The sequence below is a fragment of the Pipra filicauda genome, unplaced genomic scaffold (genome assembly GCF_003945595.2).
Source record: "Pipra filicauda isolate LSUMZ 115617 unplaced genomic scaffold, ASM394559v2 scaffold219_size1829416_pilon, whole genome shotgun sequence".
NCBI lineage: Eukaryota > Metazoa > Chordata > Aves > Passeriformes > Pipridae > Pipra > Pipra filicauda.
In genome coordinates, this window is record NW_024104331.1 from 1,402,009 (window position 1) to 1,419,483 (window position 17,475).

The 17,475-nt window shown below is 41.5% G+C and overlaps 2 protein-coding genes and 1 long non-coding RNA gene across 8 annotated transcripts in view; 2 read left to right on the top strand and 1 right to left on the bottom strand.

Moving 5' to 3' along the window:
- Positions 1–6,692, bottom strand: part of LOC120323245 — a 41,790-nt gene extending 35,098 nt beyond the window's left edge. For both annotated transcript variants that reach the window (XR_005563548.1, XR_005563547.1), the window contains exons 1-4: positions 6,123–6,692; positions 5,042–5,109; positions 3,516–3,557; positions 1,619–1,659 (exon numbers count right to left, since the gene is read on the bottom strand). This is a non-coding gene — a long non-coding RNA (uncharacterized LOC120323245). The remainder of the gene's footprint in view (positions 1–1,618; positions 1,660–3,515; positions 3,558–5,041; positions 5,110–6,122) is intronic.
- Positions 828–3,541, top strand: LOC113997948 (fatty acid-binding protein, liver). Its single transcript, XM_027740189.2, has 4 exons — positions 828–917; positions 1,977–2,149; positions 2,379–2,468; positions 3,430–3,541. Exons 1-4 carry the CDS (start codon positions 851–853, stop codon positions 3,478–3,480), a joined length of 381 nt encoding a protein of 126 aa, XP_027595990.1. The 5' UTR covers positions 828–850; the 3' UTR covers positions 3,481–3,541.
- A 203-nt stretch (positions 6,693–6,895) lies between the features above and the next one.
- Positions 6,896–17,460, top strand: SRSF10 (serine and arginine rich splicing factor 10). Of its 5 annotated transcripts, XM_027740177.2 has the most exons (7): positions 6,964–7,088; positions 9,055–9,159; positions 10,833–10,936; positions 12,407–12,569; positions 12,865–12,918; positions 13,094–13,195; positions 16,250–17,460. In XM_027740177.2, exons 1-7 carry the CDS (start codon positions 7,024–7,026, stop codon positions 16,266–16,268), a joined length of 612 nt encoding a protein of 203 aa, XP_027595978.1. In that variant the 5' UTR covers positions 6,964–7,023; the 3' UTR covers positions 16,269–17,460. The 5 variants fall into 5 exon arrangements, with proteins under 5 accessions (XP_027595979.1, XP_027595976.1, XP_027595980.1 ...); XM_027740178.2 differs by lacking the exon at positions 13,094–13,195 and having other exon boundaries at positions 6,896–7,088; XM_027740175.2 differs by lacking the exon at positions 16,250–17,460 and having other exon boundaries at positions 6,917–7,088; positions 13,094–15,285.
- The last annotated feature ends 15 nt before the right edge of the window (positions 17,461–17,475 follow it).

Sequence of the window (17,475 nt, forward strand, 5' to 3'; positions counted from 1 at the left end):
CCCACCCCTGGGATACAGGCTCTGTTTGAATTAAGCAATATAACTGCAAGACACATAATCTACTGAATGCCTTCCAAAATCAACAGTCACACCTGCACAGACAGCAAGGAATATCATTTGAGGGCTGTAATGAGTGAGAATTCCTGGTGCAGCTGGTGAGAAGAAAAAATAACACATCGTGTTCACTTCCTGCATTCACTCTCCAAGCAATGTTCCATGTTTTATTTTACCTTTTGTCTTCTATGTTCGCAGTGCTTGTTGAAAAACAGCAATAATAAACTGAATTTAATTCAGATTTAGATGCACATTACTGACATCTACTGGATAGAGTCATAACTGATGTCCCACTCTAACATGATTTTCCCTGATCTCAAGCAATTGGAGACCCACAATTTTGGAAGAAATAGCTGTGGATTTTATTAATTCACTATTTGCCATTTAAGGTTCAAGTGAATATTGTGATAATTAGGAAGTTCCTGCAGTGCAACAGTAATTACCTCAGCCTATCGTAAAGTATGGCATTTTATCTGAAGAATTCCATTCAAAACACAGTAAAATGTATAAAAGAGAGAAGCTGTGAACTAAAAAAATACAAATGAAGCTATGCACCACTTTACAACAATCATGGCTAATTAGAAGTGGGGTCAGTGACCCACAACACCCCAAACGTCAAGGTGAGGCTTTCCACAGAGCAGAACGAACTAGAGGTTATGATCATTAAGAACAAATAAATGATTAATAATTGTCATTTCCCAGTTAATAATTAGCCACCTGACAATTTGGGCTGGCCTGTCCCCTTCCATAAATAGCACCCCAGTGAGCAGGGAGAGCCCTCGCCCCGTGTCACACGATGGCCTTCGCTGGGACCTGGCAGGTCTACGCTCAGGAGAACCTCGAGCCCTTTCTCAAAGCTCTGGGTAAGTGCCTGGTTCCTCCTGACATCATTTGCACCACACATTTTGCATCACAGCTTTCGGGGGGTTTTGACTTTTTTTCCCCCACTGCCTGGTTAAGACTGTTATATCTAATTTGGACATGAAAAGAAGCTGAGAATCATCAAAATTGATGTAGAAGGGCTACAGATAACAGTCAAATTCCTATTTTGATGTTAGGTGAGTTCCTCAAGAAAGAAGAGCTATGCTAGAGATGAACTTGTGTTTATTAACATATAACTTTATAAATACATTTAACTAGAAATAAGCTGTTGATGACGTGTTCAGCTGCCCAAAGTGCTACTGGTGCTCAGGCCCTTTCTGCAGTTAATCACCAGTGATTAACTTATGTGATAGCTGGTCAGGAATTGTGTGTGATTACCATGTGTGAAGCTGGTTAGTGATCTGTGAGTGATTAACGTGTCAGTAATCTGTGAGGAATCCACTCATGGTTATGATTGAAAGGTGCTACTTCAACAAAAATGCACTTACCTTCTTGACAATCCCAAAAAAACCTTCCCGTTGGTGTTTTTAAGAGGATGTAAGGGATATTCAGGAGAGTAAAATTCAGTTCCAGTAAAGAGCCCAGTCTGACAGTATGGTGCCTGAACCAGCCCCTCTCCTGTTAACTGTGACACCCTCAAATCACACCAGGGAACCCCAGTAAGGGAGTCTGAGGTACTCACACTGTTGCAGCTCTGTCTAGGCAGATCCACCTCCAATCTCCCTGGGAAAACAACAATACACACAGTTTTTGTCACTGAGAAATGTCCTCATGTAGCCAGATGTTACTGACAGAAACAACGCATATTCTGACACACCATCAACAAACACAGTGTCAAAATCTATCCAGACTAGAAGGAATGGAGCCAAATGCCCACAGGGGAGTGAGGAATCCACAACAGGATTTGTTTTTTAACTTAGACATCACTTTCTATGATTGGTTTGTACCTTTTGTGCCTTTACTGGAGAAAAGAATTGGCTGTTTCCTATCAACACAACCGCTCCATAACGGAAAAAGTCCCGTTTTGCCTGTTTTTACAGGGTTGCCAGATGACATCATCAAAGTGGCCAAAGACATTAAGCCTGTCGTGGAAATACAGCAAAAAGGAAATGACTTTGTTGTGACATCAAAAACACCCAAGCAATCTGTAACTAACTCCTTCACCCTGGGCAAAGAGGCCGACATCACCACCATGGATGGCAGGAAGCTGAAGGTAATGGATTCAGGAATGGGGCTCCTCTTTCTTCACCCCTGTGCTTCAGTTTCTGCAAACATTTCTATCCCTTCAACCAGCAGAAATGTGTCTTCTAAAACTGCCATTCCAATGCCCTGGTCTCCCGTTTAAATCAGCAGATGTGAATAGGGAACATCAGTATGGTTTGTTTTCTATTTGCTAGTCCTGTACTGATTCTAATCGAGTTCCAAAATCTGTGTTCCAACAGTGCACTGTGAACTTGGTCAACGGGAAGCTTGTGTGCAAATCAGATAAATTCTCTCACGAGCAAGAAGTTAAAGGAAATGAAATGGTGGAGGTAAGTGTTAGAAAATAACACAATTAAGAACATTGAGGAAAATGCTGATGGAAAACAGGTTGATTAGCTCTTAGTGTAGGCTCAAAATCCTGGCCCCAAAATCACATTACTTGCAGAATTCCTACACGTGCAAGTACAGAATTTAAACATATCAAACCAACCAGATAGTGGAAAACACTATTAGTATTCTTTATTATTCATTTTTCTTATTAAGCCCAATGCAGATGATTCTCCTTTAGATATTGCTCATATATTTAACACATCCTGCTCAACAAATCCCTTTATTAATTACTACCATGGGGCCAACTCCAGGCACTGAAGTGTGAAGGGTTTTAGCTGCTGAGCTGCAGGAAGGCTCCTTATAAATTCCCTGGATTACCACAGCAGTGTGTCCCCCCAGCTCTGGCTCCAGCAGCACCTCTGAAAGGACAGTAAGGGCTGAGTCAAACCTGAACATTCACAGTGCCCTCGTTCCACCTCAATTCTTCAAAGTTCTTCAGCTCTAAATTATTTAGTGCTGACAAAGAGCTTTGCTCTACAGTGAAGCTCGTTGGGCTTCTATGAAGTGTCCCCTTACGTAAAGATGGATCCAAGGAGCACAACTAATTCCATAAAAGTTATATGGTTTGGACACACAATTTCCTCAGGTCTTAGAGGGTATAAGGTCCAAAGGAATATAATAACATCTGAGTTAGAAAACTACTTTTCTAACATTAAGTAAGCAAGATAGCAATAGAATGGGGTTGATGAAGGCATTTATATTTAGATTTTCTGTCTTCAGGTCTGGTACTGTAAACATTTTTCCCTGGTATGAATGTTATATTTATAGGCAGGTGTTGTGACTGTATTTTCCTGTGGACTAAGATGGATTTATACATGAATTACAGAAATGTCACTTAGCTACAAATAGATTTCCTAAAGTCTAAGTGAAAAACAAATTATGTATATTTGTCTTCTACAGACTATAACATCTGGTGGAGTAACACTGGTCAGAAGAAGCAAGAAAGTTTAAAGACAGACCATCTCTTTTGTGATATCTCTACATACCTAAAATAAAGTGCACTTTCCACAAAGTGTGATCTTTGTTATCTGAAAAAACAGCACAGGAAATAATTATGATTTCTGCTCTCCTTTCACACCTGCATCACTTCCCATTATTATAGGACTGTTTTCCCTGAGTGCTCTCACAGATCCCTTCTGTACTCAGTGACAAATTTTGCCTCCCAGACAACCAAACCTGGACAAAAAAATCATGATGTTCCAGTTAATCACAATAATAGTTGGGAGCAGACAAAAGCTATATAAATGCTTCTTGATTTCTTACATACTCACCAAACATATTCAGCTTTAGTTCCTGTGTTTAATAAAGTTTAGTCTTCTACTAAACCACTTTCTCTATAACCTGGCCAGCAAAGAACAAGCAGACATTTGTGGAGCTGATCTGCACCACATGTCACAGGAATGGAAACAGTGGTATTTTAAAAGCTCTGATGTATTTAACAGTCATTAACAATTACAAAGTAATAATAGGGTGGCTGTTCCTATTCTGAACTGCATATGAGTACAATTAACAAAAAAAATGAGGCACTACAAGAGCAAAGAGAATTAAAAATTCTTTCTGTTTGCAACGAACTCCCAGGATCTTGTCACAGTCCCAGTTTGGGAAGCTCAAGTAAACCAGACTGTTTTGTTCAGACTCTGTGTCTCTACTGAAGTATAAAACGCACAGGACCTGTGCCTAGAACCATCTCTCTGTTCCCTGCTGAGCAGCTCCTACTATTATATCAGCAGCCCCATTTCATACTTATACAAGCCACTGCAGATTTCTTACAGTTGGTCTCGGGTGTAAGATCTCCATGAAAAAAAGCTCCTGGACTGATTATGCCATTTCAAAGCCTCATGGAGACGTTCCATTCCAATTAAGAGTGCTGAGTGTACATGTTCCTGTGCTAGAAGAGCAGTTTGTGAGGGGGAGGCTGTGTTTTAGTTAGTAACACTTACAGTGGGGTACAAGCAACTTGGGAAGTGTATTCTTATTCTGGGATAAGGCTGTTCTCATGGGGAGTGTTACTGGCATAAAGGATCATTGTGTTCATTTTGCTTCCCAGGCAGTTCTAATGCTAAGTAGACTCTTGCAGCCAGAATTAAATTCCATGGGAGAGTTGCACAGAAATAAGATCAACAGCAGAGAAATCAAGGCTGGTAGAACTCAGGGAGGAGGAGGAGGCTGCTCTAAAGCACCAGAGCTGCAAAAAGCCATCCAAGAGCTCGCCACCATTGTTTGGGAGTTGCTGGGTAACTGCTGCAAACTACACCCTGAAACCAAACACACAATGTGGTTTTCCAACAGTAACTTCACAGAACACTGATCAAAAGCTGTATCTGTAAATGTAGGATGGAAAATACGAGACATTTCGGGTTGATTTCTAAACCAATGCAGAGATCATTCATTACTCATTTAAAGCTTGTTACAGTACAACAGGGATTTGCTTTGATGACATTAAAGCAAAATGTGTATATGTGTGTTCGCTTTGAAAAGAAACATGAAGGTGTTATTTTGGTTCAGTACCTACCTAAATATTCCCAGCACACTTGACACAATCTGGCAAACTCACATCTATTCAACCTCAATCAGTGACAACTGGAACACAAAAGTGATTTATCAAGTTATAGATTGTAGATACTACACACTAAAAACACACTAATCCTGTTTAGAACTTTAACTGATATTAAGCCATTTTAATTTTAATCTACTAAAAATTCAGAGACCCCCATCTCTTTTCTGCAGAATCCTGAACAGACCACTGAGTGTATAACCACCATAAACTCCTCTTTTTTTTTTTTTGGAAGAGTTGTGTATATAGCTGACACACATCTCCTGTGTGTGTGATTGAACTTCATTTGTCATTCAAAAACTGTAAAACCCATGCAATTCTGAGCGTGAGATTGCCAGGATATGAACAGCAATGTCCACCCACCAGTTTTCATTCATGAATATTAAAGAAAAAAGTGAAAATCCACTAGTGGCAGACATCAGGGCTGCAACAACTCCAAGCCTTTCAGTCCCAGCAGCAGTTTGCTGAAAATCCCTCACATGAAATGCAAACACACTTCATTGAACCCTTCATCAAATCTTGTGACAGTTTGGTCACAGATCTGCCATTTCTCCTCCTGTATGTGGTGAGTCACATGAGGGTGGTAAGAAATAATATCTGATTTCAGCACAGTTGCTGTCTTTATTAGTTTCTTCCTTATCTTGGGAGTTCTGCCAGATGTCCTTGTGGCCCATAAATTCAGCATTCCTTGCGTCCACTATCAGTGGTACATCCTTCTCGCCAAGCTCTGTTAACCTCCCCCTAAGTCTGAGATCATTGAAGTATGTCCAGCCCTAAATCTTAACAAGGCAATTCTGCCAACAATTAATTTGGGGTTTTTTGGCACATGGAGCTGCTCTGTTTCAGATTAAATCTCCCTTTTTTGTTTCAGATTAAATCTCCCTTTTTGCTGATTAGGCATGAAAGTATACGAAGACCAAACATAAAAGAACATCCCTTTCTAAGAAAATTTTTACATATTACAGAATCACAGAATTAACTAGGTTGGAAAAGACCTCTGAGATCGTGGAGTCCAACCTTTGACCTAACACCACCTTACCTACTAGACCATAGCTCTGAGTGCCACATCCAGCCTCTTAAACAAGTCGAGGGATGGTGAATCCTCCATCTAGATGGGCAGCCCATTGCAATGTCTGATGACTCTCCCCGCAAAGAATTTCTTCTACATTTTGCAACAGTACAATAAAAACTCCCGGGGCTCACTGTGGGTAACGGGGGCCAGAGAACTGCAATCCTTTGCGCCTCAGGAAGTGGCTCAAGGGGAGCTCAAGTGGCTCAAGAGTGAGGGAAGAGGGCTGTGGGTTGAAGCTGTCACAGTTTGTGGTGGAGTACACAGGAAGACATATTACAGGAGTACACAGGAGCACACATGAGTGCACAGGAGTCCACTGGAGTACACAGTCTCAGTTTGCTGTGCACAGGAGTATACAGAGGAGTACATATATTACAGGAGCACCAGGGAGCACACAGGAGTACACATGAGCGCACAGGAGGGGGCCATGGCGCCCTGAGGCAGCTGCGTGAGGCGGGAGCCCCCTCTCCCCTCACGGGTGGGCTCCGCCGCCATCTTGCCCTCACCCCCACCTCTCCTCCTTTTCGGCGGGAAAAGCGAGCGCTCGTGGCCCGGCGCGCGGGGAACGTACTGCGCACGCGCGGCGCGCGCCGAGGCGCGGGACCGCGCGCTCCCGCTCGTGGCGAAGGGGGAGATCGAGTTCGGCGCATGCGCGGAGCGGCCCCCACCGAGGGAGAGGGGGCAGGTTTTGGCGCCGCGCTCCGCTCTCGCCGGAAGCCCCCGCGCGCGCGGGAAGTCTCGCGAGAGGCGGCGCGCGGGCGGGCGGGCGGTGCAGCTCCCCTCAGGTCGCCTCAGCCGCTCCCGCCGCGCCCGGGCCGCGCCGCCCTCCCTCCTTCCCTCCTTCCTCCCCCTCACCGCCGACGCCGACATGTCCCGCTACCTGCGGCCCCCCAACACCTCGCTCTTCGTGCGGAACGTGGCCGACGACACCCGGTGAGTGGGGGCGGAGCGGGGGCTCGCGCAGGCTTTGGCGGGCTCGCTAGGCCGCGCGCGCGGGGGTCCCCCCGCGGCGAGCCCGGCCCGCTCTCTCTCTCCCCCCGCATTCCTGTCTCCCTCCCTCCTCTCTCCCTGCCGTCCATTTCGCTGCGCTCCTCACGGTGCTGCCCGTTCCCCGCCTTCTCCACGAGGATCCCGTTTTCCCAAACAGCGCCTTCCAGAACAAAGCTGGGCCGCGAGAAAGTGGAGACTCCCGCACCCGCCGCTGAGCGGGAGATTCCAAGCGGGATGTTGCCCCGCTGAAGCTGGGAATGCTCTTCTTGAAAAAGCAGCGTTGTAGTTAGATTGTGAGAAAATAGCGCGTTTATGCCCCAAAATGCCTGGCGTGGCCGGTTCCGTTAGTGCGGGAACCGCAGCCGGTTCAGGTGGAATGTTCCTGCGTTAAATGCTCAGGACGGAGCAGGGGAAGCGGCGCTTGTTCTCCGTTATAACCGCGTTGTAGCGAGACCCCGTGAGGACTAAGAACGTGCAGTGAGAGAACTCCTCACGGAGAATTAAAATAATCTCGAAGTGCGCATCACACGGGTTCTTATTTAGGTGTTTTCAGTAAGCTGCTATTTTCTCCATTCCTCTTTTGCAGTTTATCGTGTTTCTTTAGTGTTGTCAGTTGTGGGACATTTATAGAGCATTTTGGTGCGGAGGGCCCGTGTCAGAGCACTCGTGTGTTGTTGATTTTTTTGTAGAATTTTTATAGAAGTCCCTTGCGAGATATAATTCTACAAAATGCAACTTTTCCAACTCTCTGCCTGGACGACTTGTATCAAAGTTGCTCAGCAAATAACAGCAGCGTGGGCACGGTGGAATGGAATGAATTAGGAACCTTGTGATTAAAAGTGTAAATAGCTTCAAAATAATTTTTTTCTTTTTTTTTTTTCTGCATGAATTTTCTCTTTCCAGTCGTTTAATTTACTGTAAGAACAGATGAGGAGGACGATTCTTTAAAATTCTTTAAAATTATGTGGATCCTTTTGAGGCTTCACCATAAGCTTGTGATTAGGTAGCTCAGTGTTCCTGGAGATCGTTTCATTGTGAGGTCTCAGTGCTGGTTGTTGTAGTTCCCTTCTGCCAGCACTGACTGTGTGGAGATTTGTTTCGCAACTGATGAGAAAGAGAAGTGTAAAAATACTAAAAAAACAGTAGTAACTCACTATACCCTCTAAATATGGTATTATATTAGTCTTTCTCATACAGGTTTTTGTCCTCATATGTCACAAAAATACATGTAAAGAAGCTGATGTGATTAAGAAACCTCTCTGTTGAGGACAGAGTGGTTGTTCCAGGGATAGTTGCACTTGGACGGTTTTGTCCCAGATCTCTAAAGCCAATTCCTTGGAAAAACTGTCCTGAGGGCATGAGTAGTTGCTCACTCGAGATCTGTTCTATTTGATGTGGTTGTAAGTATTGATTATTCTATGCAAATGAGTTTGGGTGACTGGTTCATTCTTGTAATGTTTATTTGGATCTTATAATTGATGTTTGGGTGTTGCAAAATGACTGTTGAGCTACTTGAGGTACTTGAATAATAATAATAATAGTTCTTAACAGTCCTTTTTTTCCCTGCTTTCTGCCCACCTTTGCTGGTACCTCCTGCTTTGAATTAACTGATGTGCATCACTCCTCAGCTGATACTTCTTTGAGTTATGCTGAAGGCTGGTTTCCAACTGCCAGGGTATATCCTGAGCATCCCGAGCCTTGAGTGATTCAGAGAATCCCAGTGTTCCCCCAACGCTGAATTGCTCAAACAATGTTTTGCTACTTTCCTCCTCTCCCAACTGCTTCCAAAAACCAGAGTTGGTCTTACTGATTGTAGGTTTTTATTTTTATTTTTTTTTTAAATTTGGTGGATGTTTCGTAACACTTTAAACAGTGAAAAAAACCATATAAGCTGTTTGTGATGTTCCAGGTCTGAAGATTTGCGCCGTGAATTTGGTCGTTATGGGCCTATAGTTGATGTTTACGTTCCACTTGACTTCTACACTCGCCGTCCCAGAGGATTTGCTTATGTTCAATATCCTTTCTTCAGATGGCTCATTAGTGAGGGGTGTTGAAGTTTGAAATTCAAGTTTGTGTAAGAGGTAACCAATCTAAATGAAAAAGCAGTTTACTTTTGTGTTGTATCTAATAAGTGTCTTACTTATGTCGTGGTGTTTCGTTATTTTTGAAGATTAACTTCTCTCAATTGTTCTTTGCCTTTTTTGCAAAACTTAAATCAAGTCCAGTAATATAAAAGCTTGCTTATGTCACTGAAATTAATATTATATGATTTAAATGCAAATTTATCACTGACTCAAAATTGTCTGCCACGTTTTAATTATCACTGGTGTGTAAGTAAAGTTGTGCTTAGCAAAATGTGGCTGGTATTCCAATATAATATATTGTTAATTTAACAAATGGAAACTGGAATCACTTGATCAAAATCAGATTGTATAAAAAATTAGGTGAACTTCTTTCTTTAATATTGTCCCCTAATTTGCTGTCCTCTGTTGTTGCCTCAGAATGTAAAGCTGTACAGTAATGGCGACCCCAAAGAGAAAGCATGAAAGAACCTTTAGAGTAGAGTTCAACAATTAAGGCAAGTAGACAAGCCAAAGACCTCTTAAGGATCAGGCTTGAAGAGAAGGGAGAGTTTGGGAAAAGAAAAAATAAAGAAAAGCTGGAAGAAGGACAAGCCATAATGGGAGACAAAGCTTCGCTTTATCTACAAAAGGGGGAAAAGGTTGTTTTTCAAAGTAAAAGATAAAGCCATCTGTCATTTTTGGCCAAGCATCTCATGACAAGTCCTTCTGACAAGCACTTAAAGAGTTAAAGGTCAAGATGAAGTTGAATGGTGGCCAAGATTAAAGGAGTCATACCTGATGTATCCTACAGAATAACAGTTTTTCTTCTGTCTGTCATGTAAGCAGTGATTTGATGAATTATTCTGGTTTAGTCCATTGACAAAACCTGTAATATTTCTCTTGTGAGTGCTCCTGTAACTGTGGTCTGAATGAAATGGGGTTTATCGAGGGAGATGCTACAGCAGGGCAGTTTATCTTCTGCAGAGCTGATGCTGCTGAGAACTGAGTTGCCTCGAGGAGAAGGGAACTCGTGATTTTGGGTCCCGTAGCTGGAGCAGGTGCACGAATTGCAGCATGAGAATGAATGTGTGACCCTGCTCGTTGGCCCTGCCTGACAGTGCAGGGCTGGCAGGGTCTGCTCTTACCTCAGCCTGGGCAAGGTCTGTACACACATCAATTTAAAACCACTTTGGTAAAGCTTTATCCCAGTTCTAACGTTGATATTTACTGTTGGTACGTCCAACATAATTTAGGAATAGGGTTTAATTTTAATAAACTCAGTGCAGTGAAGAGAACTAAATGACCATTAATAAGTGTATTTGGAAAAGGATACCTTTATTTTCTTTGCATAAGTACAAGTGGGAGAAGAGAAAAGTTAGAGTATCACATAGCAACTGCTTGCTGATGGATAAGTTCTGGTCATATTATGAGAGTTTAATTTTATTACAGGAGTTCTCAGCTGGTGGTTAATTAAAAAAAATAATTCACTAGTGCGTAGCGTAGCATGACAAAAGAACTTGAAAAAAAGCCGCCTGTAAAATTAGAAAATAACTGACTTTTATTTTTATTTTAAATACCAAATGTGTAAACTGCTCAAATTCCCAAGTACCTTAACACTCCCCACATTCGAAGATGTCCGTGATGCAGAGGATGCTCTCCATAATTTGGATCGAAAGTGGATTTGTGGAAGGCAAATAGAAATCCAGTTTGCACAGGGGGATCGGAAGAGTAAGTGCCTTGTGTGTGTAACATCACACTGTGATTTTGCCCTTAATTTTAGCACCAGACAGCATTCCATGTGTTACTGGTTGTTCTGATATGTTCTGACTTGTATATAAATAGCATGTGGATGTTTTGCTTTTCATCCAGTAACTATTAATGACTCGTTTTAGTTACAAACAGATAACTAAGTGCAACAGTCACTTGCCACAGTCATTCTTAGGAGCATTCTGGGCAGTTCTCTGTTATTCCCAGGATTCAGGTAACGTGTTCATTTCCATTTGGTTTCAGGATAAAAGTAAATTTCAAGGTGTCTCAGTTCACCAGGGAACAGAATCCTGCTTTTCTGAACAGATAACTGTAAAGGAAACTGAGGTCTTCTAAATCTGTTTTTTCTGTACATAGTCTTAATTTGCAGGGAGGTACAGATAGTATATAAAACCAAAACATGCTCTTGGTAAACCTGGCACAAACCTGCTGATCTAAACCAGGACTGTAATACTTGTGTGCTGCTTGGGAATAAAAGTACCTGAAAGATCTTTAGTTACAGCTCTCAGAGAAACAACCTGACTGTCCAGTTTTCCCTCAAATACACACAATTAACTTTTATTGAAGTCAATGGAAATTTTACACTCTAAAGGACAAGTTTCTGTCCTGCGTATAAACACTGGGATTTCTAATAAGCTTCTGAACAACATTAACTAAGTCTCCCTTAGTGTTGTAAGCAGCAGCACTTAAGCATAATAATTAAAGGCATTTAGTACAGTGGTTGTTACAGTGTGGGATGTTTAAAATACTTAGAGCATGGTCTTTGGGTTTGAATGAGAGTGGGATTTGATACAAAGAAAAGAGAGCTGTGCTGTTTAGAGGAAATACAATGGAACACTAATAAGTTCATTCATTCTTAATTACTTTAATAACTAAGCTACAGATTGAATGTGCATTGTTTTACTGGGGGGTCCTTTTGGAATCAAACTTCTCTTTGTGTGGCATCCACTGATGCCTCCATATTAGCTGGCTTTTAATCATTAAAGAAAGCTGTGGATCAGGTGTGATGCCTGGTGCTGTGTAATCAGGAAAATGAGTGTTTAATTAATTCCCTGTTAGCTTTCACTCATTGGGTAAATTCAGGAATGTTAGAATGTCTCGGTCATGGGTTTGACCTGACATACCAGTTTCCAGCTGGCCTGAAATCACCTCTGCCAGTTCTGTGTTCTGGTTTTATGGAGCATTAGTCCTTTCTTACTGTTTTTGAGGTTTTTTTTGTTTGTTTTTTTTTCCCTAGATTTATAATGCCCACGAGGCTGCATTAATTTTTGTCCAATGGTTAAAGCAGCATAAAGTGGCCTCTCGTGTCCTTTCCTAAACATCTCTGATAGAATCACAAACGAGCGTTTGCTAAACACCAGATATATGGATTAGTCACTAAGGGGGAAAGTAGGGCTTCTTTTTCAACTTATGTATTGCTATTTTTTACAGCACCAAATCAAATGAAAGCCAAGGAAGGGAGAAACCTGTACAGTTCCTCTCGTTACGATGACTATGACAGATACCGGCGATCCCGGAGTCGCAGTTACGAGAGGAGACGGTCTAGGAGTCGTTCCTTTGATTACAGCTATAGAAGATCCTATAGTCCCAGAAAGTAAGTGTGTAGTGTGTGTTTGGCCTCAGCTGCACAGCAGCCTGCTGGAGGAGAAACACCACACTGACTGTTTAATTGTTATAAAATTGTGAATAATCCTTTTCTGTCGTGGGAGTAACCTGTGGGAGTTGCATATCTTGCATGCTGCATCAGATCAGAGACAGTGAATGAAAATGGCTCTGTGCTTCATTGGAGAATAATTTAAAAATGCACAGCTTGAAAATGAATTTATGAAGCATTTGTGTGTCTGCATAGGTATTTGTCACCGTTTACTTTTTCTGATGTACCTTTTTAGCAGTAGACCTACGGGAAGACCTCGTCGTAGCAGAAGCCATTCGGACAATGATAGGTAAAACACTTTTTACACCCTTTGAATTGAAAGCTAGATCACTGTATTCCTTTAACTATAGGTTTAAAAAAAAAAAAGTTTCTCCTGCAAAAACGGTAAACAATTTTTGATGTACTAGATGTGTAAGAATAGTGTTTTTACATTCAAATCTCCTCTCTCCCCTTTATTCTGATAGGTTCAAACACCGCAATCGATCTTTTTCAAGATCTAAGTCCAATTCAAGATCACGATCCAAGTCACAGCCCAAGAAAGAAATGAAGGCTAAATCACGGTCTAGGTCTGCATCTCACACCAAATCTAGAGGCACCTCTAAAACAGATTCTAAAACACACTATAAGTCCAGCTCAAGATATGAGAAGGAGTCGAGAAAAAAAGAACCAGCTAGATCCAAATCACAGTCAAGATCACATTCTAGATCTAGGTCAAAATCCAGATCGAGGTCTTGGACTAGTCCCAAGTCCAGTGGCCACTAACAGTGTTTCCATGTTGGTTTAGGCATGTAAGATTCATTTACACACAGTTCAGTTTACTTAAATTATCAGGAATATGATGTTGCAACAGTGCTAAAAAATATTTTCTTTGTCAGTTTTCCCTGTAGCCCACAATGGTTAAAATTAAAACAGTGTTGAGAAGCCACAGAGAGAGAGAGAGACAGAGAGAGAGGGAGAGAGAATGTCCACTTGGTTACATGTCATGGGCAGCTACTGATTTGGTTGTGGTGTCTCTATGTATATTTTTGTAAAGATTTGCATTTTTAATGCTTAGATATTGGTGATGAGTCGATTGATCGTAACTTGCAACATTGTCCTTTTACAAATGTCACACCCATAGAGAAATTGGTACCAGTTTGTGCTGAGCAGTTAAACCAACTGTTTAACTGGTTCTTTTGACGCTAAACTTTGTGAGAGAACAGAAAACTGGACAGTTGTAGTGCAACACTGGCTGCTGGGAAATCAGCCTGGCAGTTTGTTCCCGTGGCTCCGGGGCAGGTTTCGGTGTTCTCCGTGCCCACCAGCAGCACCAGTAGGGTGGTAATTGGAGCCCTTTGGAGAGATATTTTGGAGATTTCTCTTTAACCCTGGAGAGGTGGTACTGACACTGCATGTACAACACGGGGAGAGAGTTGGGCTGTGCAGTGTCGTGACGTGTCGGGACAGAGGCTTCACTGCCTTTGGCCCGGCTGCTACTAAAGGTGTGAGAGGGGGGGAAAAAACCCACCTTGAAATGGAAAATCAAATTCAGATTTCAGCAAACGGCAGAGCAACTGAATATTAGGTTGTATGTACATTTTATGCAGTTTTTGTATCTATTCTAAATTTTAGTGAGCAGTTAACCATAAAATTGCTTAGTTTTCCTGCTGTTAGATACAAGTAGATTGTTTCGAGTTGTGTGTGTACAGTATATAAGAACTAAACTTTTATGCCAATGACTCCTGTGGTTAGTTGGTGTATTCATAGGTATCAAACCGTAGCCATCTCTCTTCCTGGGTAACCAGGCTTGCTTTTACACAGCAAAAAGCAGTTGGTCAAGCAAGTCTGAATCACTCCTTCCTCAGAATTGATAGTGGTTTGGTTACAAGATTTTGGTTTACTTCAGAACAAACGTTTGGAGTTGGATATGAACAAGAGCTGCATCTCTAGCTATGTAGTTTATCACTAATACAGTATCTTTAGAAAAATGAATGTGAAAAATAACAAACCCAGTGTGTAATCTCACCAGTATTTCTCTAGAAGGCAAGATCCTTTGTTATGGAAATGGCTTTTGGTGTTGGTTTTTTTTTTTTTCTATTTACTTTCAAAAGCCAGCATCAAACATTTAGTGTTCCTCGCTGTCTGATGTCGTAGCATATAAAGACATTGATTTCCAAAAGTTCCTTTTTAGAGAAATGTTTTAGGGTTTGGGTTTAGTGTTTCAGCAGGGCCTTTAAAGAAGTGCAGATGGCTTTGGAGTGTTGGAACGTGCTTTAGGGGTTTGATCGTAGAATCTTTGTACGTTTGATAGTATTTCTAACTTTTTCTTTACTGTTTGCAGTTAATGTTCATGTTCTGCTATGCAATCATTTATATGCACGTTCCTTTAATTTTGTAGACTTTCCTGGATGTATAGTTTAAAAAACAGCAAAAAGTCTATTTAAAACTGTAGCAGTAGCGTGCAGCTCTAGCAGAGGAAAGTTGTGGGATTAAACTTTGTATTTCCTTTCTTATAGAGGCTTCTAAAAAGGTATTTTTATATGTTCTTTTTAACAAATATTGTGTACTACCTTTAAAACATCGATGTTTTGATCAAAATAACTACAGACCCAGCTTATTTTCTGCTTGCTGTAAATTTAGCAAACATGCTGTAATAAAAAAATGAAGGAAATACTGATCCACTGGAATTATTGTAGCTTTAGAATTTGACTCCAAAGCATGGTTAGGAATAGAGCTATGCACCCCTTATGGAGTAAAATCCTTCCTATGGTATTTCAGTAAAGGCAGGAATTTATCATTTAATATCTGAATAAATGTCTTTTCACAGTTTTAAAGGGGTACGAGACAAAATGAGAATGATAAGCATAAGTTTTAGTCTAATGTATTGAATTTTATTTACCATTAACTTTCATTATTGCTGGATGAACTTGTCCTTTGGTTATAATTCAGATTTTATTAGCCGGGTTATGAACTACATAAAAGCAACAACTGAAGGTGCTAATAGAATCAAATTTATAGTGTCACCTTATCAATTTATAGGTGCCATATCAAAACTGGCGCCAGCAGTGGTTCTGTGGGAGGTGACAAAGCTTTGCTGGTGACATTCAGAGATGGAGCTGCCTCCTGGCACTGGAGGAGGTTCTACCACTCAAAGAAAAAAAACGCTCTGTAAAGCACTTAATTAGTTTGTTACACTCTTACACTGTGTAAACTGAGCTGTGAATTATCCTGCAGCTTTCTGCTTCTAACAGCAGAACCCCCCACCCTTTTCAGCTTCATCTGTGTGGTCTTCACGACTAAATCCTGCTTAAAAGGGGTCTTCATGACTGTGGTGGGGAAAGCAGGGTTTGTTTCTGTCAGGGACCTGCAAGGTGGTTAATGCTCACCTTAGTCCAGCTGGGATTAGAGCTGGATCAGTGGGAGGAGGGCGGAGAACATCTCCGAGCCCAGGCTGAGTGATTTGAGACTGCAGAATAACAGTAACTATTCCTTTACTATTGTGTCAGCATGTCCTTATATTGTGTGCCTCAACATTTATGTATAGCACAGTTTAATTTTTTTTTTTTTGTTTTGAAAATCCAGTTCATTGCAAGTATAATGTAGTGTCTGCCAGTTCTGATGGTTCTTTCTTTCTCTCCCAGAGGTAGGACTAAACTTTGACTTGACTTGTGTATATGAACAAGCCAGAAAAGCCGAACACAAACCCACGATGTTTCAAGAGTGCATGAATAAAGATGTTGTCCTAGTTCTTGCTCCCATGGAAAAATTGTGAAGAAGCTGTTCTGTGGGCCTTTCAGTTGGGGACGAGTTAGCAGGATGTGGCCAAAAGGGCAGGGAATGTTTATGCATTCATGCAAGTCAAGCCACAGCCCATCTAGATAACATCTCCCTTCCTTGATGCAGGTATCCTAGTCCTGCCCTAAAAAAAGCAGGAGCCTGTCTTGTGCAAGCTTCCTGCAGGTTATGCACAGCTGGAATGCAAGAACATTGCAGGCTACAAAAGATCATGTCTAGGCATCTTTCTTTTGGAGTCTCAAGAACGGTGGGAATTGCGTTTTTTTTCCTGTGGTAAACTAGATTTTTGTCATTCCTGCGAAATTTGTAGAATTGAAGTAGTGTGTAAAAAAAAAAAAAAAATAATCTGCTGAAATAATGGCTGTGCTCTAAAGTATCTGCAGCAAATCGATGGGTGGCAGCAGTCATAGAAGGCTCTATTGGAACTTCTTTTTCACCTAAAGTCCATGCACCCAACTGGTAATTAAAGCTCTTCAATTTAGTGGTTAAGTAGCTGGGTGTTTAATTAGGGACTCTGATAGACTGGTCTCTGAAAGCTCAATGTTATCCTTTCTATGTCTTTTCAAGATGTTTAATGTACAGTATCATGGTTTTATTGGAAGTGGAATTTTTCCGTTTCAATGTTATTTTGAGCTCTCTGCTCGGACAGAGCTTTTTTCCTGACTGTTCAGTCTGGGGGCACAGCCCGGAGCGTGCTCGGAGCAGGGCAGTCGGAGCTGCTGCCGGGTTTGCCAGGGATGGGGCAGACGAACATTCTGAAATACAAAGGGATAAATTGACACATTTTTAGGACATAATCACCCATTGAGAATTGCTGGTTTTCTCCATTTATCTTGTAACTTGCTTAAAAAGTCTGTAGTCCATTGCTATAATATTTGTCTAAAGATGCTCTTGCTGATGAGACTATTGTAGGAAGGGAAGACTCTGTACCCTGTAGTGTGTTTGATCAAAGATGCTGATGTTTTATTCATCCACATCCTTTCTTCTTGAGTTTTGTGTTCCATCTGTGCAAATAACCCTGTGAATTGGGAATAAAATGTACAAGTTTTGACTATAACTTGAGAGCACCTTC

Bases quoted from the DNA above. Each gene is read 5' to 3' on its own strand.
- LOC113997948 (XM_027740189.2), top strand. From the start codon at position 851: ATGGCCTTCGCTGGGACCTGGCAGGTCTACGCTCAGGAGAACCTCGAG. The intron at 918-1,976 runs GTAAGTGCCTGG...CTGTTTTTACAG, and splicing joins GCCCTTTCTCAAAGCTCTGG to GGTTGCCAGATGACATCATC. The intron at 2,469-3,429 runs GTAAGTGTTAGA...TGTCTTCTACAG, and splicing joins AAGGAAATGAAATGGTGGAG to ACTATAACATCTGGTGGAGT.
- SRSF10 (XM_027740175.2), top strand. From the start codon at position 7,024: ATGTCCCGCTACCTGCGGCCCCCCAACACCTCGCTCTTCGTGCGGAAC. The intron at 7,089-9,054 runs GTGAGTGGGGGC...GTGATGTTCCAG, and splicing joins AACGTGGCCGACGACACCCG to GTCTGAAGATTTGCGCCGTG. The intron at 12,570-12,864 runs GTAAGTGTGTAG...GTACCTTTTTAG, and splicing joins AGATCCTATAGTCCCAGAAA to CAGTAGACCTACGGGAAGAC.